At 37.1% G+C, this 7,070-nt stretch overlaps 1 protein-coding gene across 1 annotated transcript; it reads right to left on the reverse strand.

Moving 5' to 3' along the window:
• Nucleotides 1-5,853: 5,853 nt before the first annotated feature.
• LOC140166695 (snaclec B9-like) lies at nucleotides 5,854-6,396 on the reverse strand. Its single transcript, XM_072190195.1, has one exon. It carries the CDS (start codon nucleotides 6,394-6,396, stop codon nucleotides 5,854-5,856), a length of 543 nt encoding a protein of 180 aa, XP_072046296.1.
• Between the last annotated feature and the right edge of the window lie 674 nt (nucleotides 6,397-7,070).

Below are 7,070 nucleotides of genomic sequence, written 5' to 3' on the forward strand. Positions count from 1 at the left end.
CACAGTAATAGTGATAAAATGCTCCACCAAATGGCTTCAATTGGGTCTTCATTTTCCAAAAGTTTCAGGGGGGCACATACCCCCTCAGACACACCATGTGTCAAGCTTCGCGGCCATTTCTTACATGGGGCGGCAGGGAGAGGCTTTGCCTAGGGCGGCAAAATCCCTAGGAACGGCCCTGTATATCAGGTCACCTTCCTTTAATAATATCCATGCATTCGGATGGATTATTGATCCACGAGTATTTTTGCTGAACCATGAAATCGTATCAGCCTATATAAGTCTTACTTACTTCCTTACTTACAGACTGACTAACCTTTTGGTCTAAAATGGGCATATATCTCAAAATGTCACTAAGGTATGACTCCACGAGTGGTGTCAAATGAAAGAGATAAAAAAAAAGAATATTAAAAAATATTGGGTGGCACTCGTATAAGCCCTGGGTCAATATTCATATGGGTCCTTTTGACATCTCAAAATGCCAAAAAGGTATGTAACCCCGTGTGGTGGCAATGAAAGAGAACAAAGTATAGAATATAATAAAAATAATTTCCCCACCGGGGGTCACACTCCTCATAAGACCTGGGTCAATGTTCCTACTTTGGGTCCTTTTCATATCTCGAAATGCCAAGAAGGTATGACAACCTGAGTTGTGTCAAATAAAGCACAAAAAAGTAAAGAATATAATTAAAATGATTTCCCAATCGGGGTGACACTCCTAAAAAGCCAGGGCCCCTTAAGGTAAATCTCGCCCTGGTTAAAAGAGCCCGTACTGCTCCTTGTCCATGGGCCCCGATGCTCTTGCTACGCCCCTGATAAAACGACTTGAGCTCCAGCAGTCGAAGTGATCTTTAGACGTTATAAGAAAGTTTATTTGAAGTTGAATCGATAACTTGTCATGTTTGATATAATATGGCAATTTTCTTATCACTCATCACAAAAAAATGTATATTCATATGCCTAATCGTGGAATTTGAAAAAGCTTTACCATAGTTCATTGGAAAAACAAAACATACCAACTCGATTGTGCATTTTCCGGGTGTCATATCATCACTATTTCTTAAGGCTAGCTACTGCTGCGACAGTGGCGTAGCGTCATGGGGGGGGTCATGTGTCTCCCCAAATCGATTGCAAAAGAAAATTCCACAGGAAAATTGCTAAAAAACGGCTTGTGCCCCCCCAATCATTGTCGGTGCCCAACCCCAATCAATGTCGGTGCCGCCCCCCCCATCGGATGACCCGTTTTACGAATGGTAGTGAGCTTTGGCAAAAATTGCATTGATCATTTCATAGCTAGTGTGTAGAAGAATTCAAATATCACAGATATACTTTTGTAGGTCCTGTGGTTCTTGAGTTATGTTGTAAAGAGGGCTGAAACAACAACACTTTTGTAAAACGTACATAACTCATTAACAGCAATAAATCAAGTAAGTTTTCAAAGTATTATGATTTGTAGAATGAACATTTGCAAAACATCAAAGTGTTATTTTTCAATGATATATTGACTTAAAAAACAAGCAACATATCCTTTAAACACTTTATTCCGTTAGAATATTTTGATACTTAAATAATTTTTAACACACTTGATACTCTACCACAAATTTCAACATAAACATGTTAGATTTACATGTAACACGTGTTCAAATGTTAATATTTTTAGCACTCCCGTTGCAAACGTTTGAACACGTTTGAAAACACAACTCAACCCGACATTTAAACGTTTTCTTGCAACTTTTTTTGTGCACCTACAAGTTGAAAATATAACGAAACGTTTTATATTTGCTGGATAATACTGTTATTTCTGGATTGTATTTAGTGTGCCGTGAGCATAATTATACAGGCTGTATCAAAATGATTGGTACCCATCAGCTCCCTGAGATATGGACATGACTGCCACATCAAAATGCAACATATTTATCCACATAATTTGTTGATTATTGTCATAAACAGTCATATAACTATAAATTATGGTCATATCAAGAAGACCGTATATGTTTTTATTTTGAACTTGAAGAAGCAGGCTTTTTCAATACTACCATCAAAACTGGTAGGCTCCCTATAGGTATCAATCATTTTGATACAGCCCGTACATTTAAAGGACATTCACTGTGAATGTCCCCACAGAAGTAGAAAAGTGGACATTACACCATGCACAGGTTGACTTCCTTTATTTAATTCTGGGACAACATATTTGTCCCAGCTTAAGGGCTCGGATACCAACGTTTTCACGTATTTTTTGTGGAATTACATTATGAATGTCCTTCTGATATCAAATAATTGCAATTCGATATATCTGATGTGCTCTCAGGTCCCACAAAAAATACTATGCAAACGTTGCTATCGGAGCCCTTAATGATCTAACATATGAGTATGCAACAAAATAACTTTCTGGGATATAGCAACTTGACCGAGGACCGCTACGAGTGTAAGTTGCACCAGGGAGCGGTTTTCCAAAACCCAATCAATCCATTTTGACCCATGCGAAACCACCTTTTGGATTGAGTGAGTTTTGCAATACCAATAGCAGAGTGTATGGACTGCGAGAGGTTTGAAAAAGATAGTTGAGTATTAAGATTTCACACCACCAAATAAATCCCCATAGAGATATGTACTAAATTTGCTTTCAGAAAACGTCATTTTTTCTTTGCAGGAGCGACTCAGTTCTTAGCGACAGCTATGATGGTTGAAATTAGCCCTAGCCTGATCCCTCTGGGTGGGTAAAAATATAGGTTGACCGTTAGTATTTTTTACGACTGGACCTCGAAGTCTATGATGTCTGGGAATTACCTAATTTACAGGCAAAATCGTGCCAGTGTTTCTGTATAGAAAAGGCTGCTTAAAATCATTAAAAATACTTGATCTCTCCCATCTGTGGTATACTTGCAGGAATTAATATTACTAATCATGATCAATCCAAATTTGGCTAAAATTATGCAAATTTCTGCTCATTTTAATGCTTAAATTGGACAACCATATAATACTATTTGGTGGTGTGAAATCTGAATACTAGTATTCACTATAGATTCTATATTCTATGATTAAGTGAGTTTTAGCAAACCATTCTTTATTTGATCTTGCAATATTATAGTTTTCTACAACTCCAAAATTCAACTTTTCATTATGCTAACCGTAGAATTGTCTATATACACCACGAAAACCCTTAAATTGATATTACGCAATATACTAATAAGTTGTATTAACACGGAAAGTCAATTTTTAACAAGGGTCGGAATTATCGTCAGGTAGTCTGACCTGCATGTCTGATATGTGCTTCCGTAATAGACCTACTTACAATACACATTATGAATTAATATCCAAAATTGTATCGCATCCTTTTCAGGTGCATCTTATCGGCCAGTGCAGTGTTTCGGCTAATTCTTCCAAAATCCACAGAATAAATTACAAAGCCATAGCGTAATATATACGATTTTGGTCATTGTTTTTTTAATTATTATTCTTTGTAAAAATAATTATATGATATAATATTGATACAACTAACAGAATGTTATATTTTTGGTCGAAGCAGCCAAAAATGAGGTAAAATGAAAGAAACCCAACTTTGACACTTAAACTAATTTACCTGTTAACAGAAAGTTAAATGTCTTAAGGGCTTTGTAACCCACCTTTGTATTTTTATGGGACCTGAGAGCATAACAGACACACCAAGATGCATTCTGAATGTGAGGAATGTCCTGACGATGTCAAATAATTGTGATTTTTTGAAATTCGCAATATAATACTTTTATGGCAAATTATTAAAAATTGACATTTTTTGCCATTTAAGAGTATAAATCTAATGATATGTACTTTCGTGTAGCTGGGAGGAAAATCCAGTCATCATATGAAAATTGTGGCATTTCGTATTGAAGATATACATAAAGTTTCCCAAAAGACCTAAAAATTGGAGGGTTTCGGGGTAACTTAACACTTTAAGTTCGTAACATTTAATAGATGTAAAGTCTATACCTGATTTTCTTCGAGGACTGTTAAATGTCAAAAAATATGTCATCTCTTAATAATTAGCCATACAATGTGTATTTATATATCGCTCAATATCAATATCTCCCACTCTCTCTTTATCTCTGCATGCCCAGTCCGCATTCAACATTATATGGCCATCGAGATAAAAAGAAATTTTATCTCGATGGTATGGCTATATCAATCAAGGTATACTTGACCTTTGGTTGTACTAAAAGTCTAACTGGAAGTTTTAACTGGACACTGGACAACAGTTAAATAACTGTAGTGTTTACTCTTTACATTCCAATAATGAAAAACAATAATGCCCACCATACGTCTCCAAATTGGGCTATTCCATTTAAAATCCACCTACCACCACCCCTGTGGAAGATTTTGGAAATATCTACAACAGGGGGAGTATGAATTTCAAATGGAATGGGTGCATTAGGCAGCTCCATTTGAATTTCATACACCCTCTGAAAAAGATTCAACCTGAATCTTCCCCTGAGAGACAGTGAGTTTCAAATGGAGCTGCTAATCGTTAATTCCATTTGAAATTCATACTCCCCCTGTGGAAGATATTTCCAAAATCTTCCACAGGGGTAGTGTGAATTTTAAATGGAATAACCCAATTTGTCAGGCAAGATGAGACTTACGTATTTGCAAACTATATCTGTGTGAATGTCACTGGCCCGGTCTTGATGCAAAATGAGAACAAGAGACGAAGTTTTGGCTTTTTAGTGGGTTTTCCTTTTAATCGCGTTTCGGGTTCTGTGTGAAGGTAACTTGAAAAGTTTGCAAAATCCATCCCACATATTGCATTCGGCTTCGATTTAAAGTTGACCAGGGCTACGTATCATTTTTGCTTGTATCACAACTATATTATACAAACCGCTGGAGCAATTGAACTCAAAACTTGTAATAAGAACTTAGGTCATGGGCCTTAAAGTGAGGTAGAAAACACATCTGGCCACGCACCTTTAAGACCTAATTGGCAAGGGCCTATTAAGGTTGGTCCGGACTTTGCACCACGGATGCATAATTAGAAGCTTATAGGCCTATAATACTATTTTTAAATAAATGGGTTATCACGATTTAAAAATTGTGATAACCCAGTAACCCAGTTCAGATAACTATCCTATGCATATTTTAGAGGGATTAGATCTATATTTAAATACTCTTTGGTTGATTTAGGCAACGGCCTGCTATAGTGGTCATTCCGAAAGCCTTGCATTGAAGACAAAATATGACGTTTTACATGAAACTGTAATTCTTGAACAGGACTTCAACTTTGTCAATACTGCTGTTTTCATTTTTGCCAAATTTGTCATTTCAAAAATACAATTTTAATGAATAATCCTTCACTTTTAAGCAATTTGTACACAATTTTAATATGATTTACACTTCGATGTGATCGCTGAATGCGCCATTTCAAATTAGGACTTCCTTTTGCAATAATTATGCTTAATTTCAAGTTCAAGTTCACGTACAAAAAAGTTATGATTAGTTTAATTCTGCATGCGATGCCGACGTTTCCATACTGATGATGATGATGCAAGAATGATCGAAACACTGGAGAAAATCCTTAGTTGCCGGAAGTTGTCGAGAAGTTTCCATCGATAACGTCATTTGCGTACAACGCATATCACAAAACATTGTTTTGTCACGGTAGGACTTATAATACTAGGACCGTTGTCAAGGTTGTGTGAAAATGTTTTGATTTAAGATGATCATCGTTTTGAGAAAAAGTTAAAGCGAATTATGAATTCATCTTCCCAGAAATAATTTCGTGCCTTGTCCCACCTTTTTCTAGTCCTGTGTAAGCTGTGTATATGATGTGAAAGTCGCGGTATTGAAGGACATGCTGATTTGCTCTATTACAAGTACTGAAGTTTACTTCTGTTCGCGGTTTTCGCGGAAATCTTCGCGGTTCGGTCTTTTCCGGGCAGGTTTTTCGCAAATAAAATTCAATTTGGCCCAGAAGTCTTGGTCATCCCACATTCCTTTACCATCGTAATTTATCTGTACGGTATCCTGCATTCCACTCGGTTGTTCCGGCGCCCAGTTCGAGTACCCATTATAAGGTGTACCATCAGACCATGCCCATGTTGCCGTAAGTTTAAGGGGTTCGCCTCCTATTTCCAAGAGCATACCAGCCTGCGGCCAAACATCGCTCAAACCAATCCATGCTTCTTCTCCATATGCTAAATCAGCTACAAAATCATTTTCCTCTTGAGATGAAATACTAGCCAAATCTGATCCGTATAATTTACAAAATTTCCTCGCTGAACTCCAGGACTTTGGATCTCGAATGTATACATAACAACTATCATTAAACGATGTCCAACCACGACCGCAACCGTCAAAGATTTGATTTAAATCTTGGCATTGGCTAAGTCCAATAACTGCTACAAATAATGCTATTTTAAGAAGCATCCTTCTTCTCAAGGCACTTTCCACTAAAAAATGTCAAGTATCTTGCAAGTAAGGCTCAAAATGTGCCACTTTACTCCGAGCTCCGGCCCTTGTATAGTTCCAAATTTGATTGACGCGTTTTATTCACCTCAGATGTCGAAGTTGTTCTGAAACTCAATCGCATAAAACTTTGGAGCAAATGAGAGCGAGCTCACTGGTTGGCTGTTTGAGCTCACCTGTGCTGTTCTCGAGTAATAGTCTATGTGTAAATAGAAAGCTCGGCAACTTCTTTTATATGCCTAATTGATAACCGTGACGTAGGGTCTCGTGTCAAACGCCAATTAAATCGGGTTTACGATATAATGTTTTTGAGAATAATGCAGCAAGGTGTTGCAAAATAAATCAAAAAGAAAACAAAATATTTCCCCAAAATAATATTCCATGTAGGACTTTTTGTTTGTCATATAAACTCATCAAATTGTCTTTATCTTCGCCCATATCAAAATGTTTAGAAAGAGTGTCTACATGTAGCTATTCCTCACAGGATAATAGAAAAGAGAAGGAAGAGTTCGAATAGGCCTTCGGATGTTCAGTAATTCCGCGAGAACATGAAAACTAGAGCGGTTACCGCACCATAACCACGGGACTTCGGCAGTTTATTGTGGTATGCCACCGTCACACGTTTCGGACTTTTC

This window comes from Amphiura filiformis, chromosome 12, assembly GCF_039555335.1.
Source record: "Amphiura filiformis chromosome 12, Afil_fr2py, whole genome shotgun sequence".
Lineage (NCBI taxonomy): Eukaryota > Metazoa > Echinodermata > Ophiuroidea > Amphilepidida > Amphiuridae > Amphiura > Amphiura filiformis.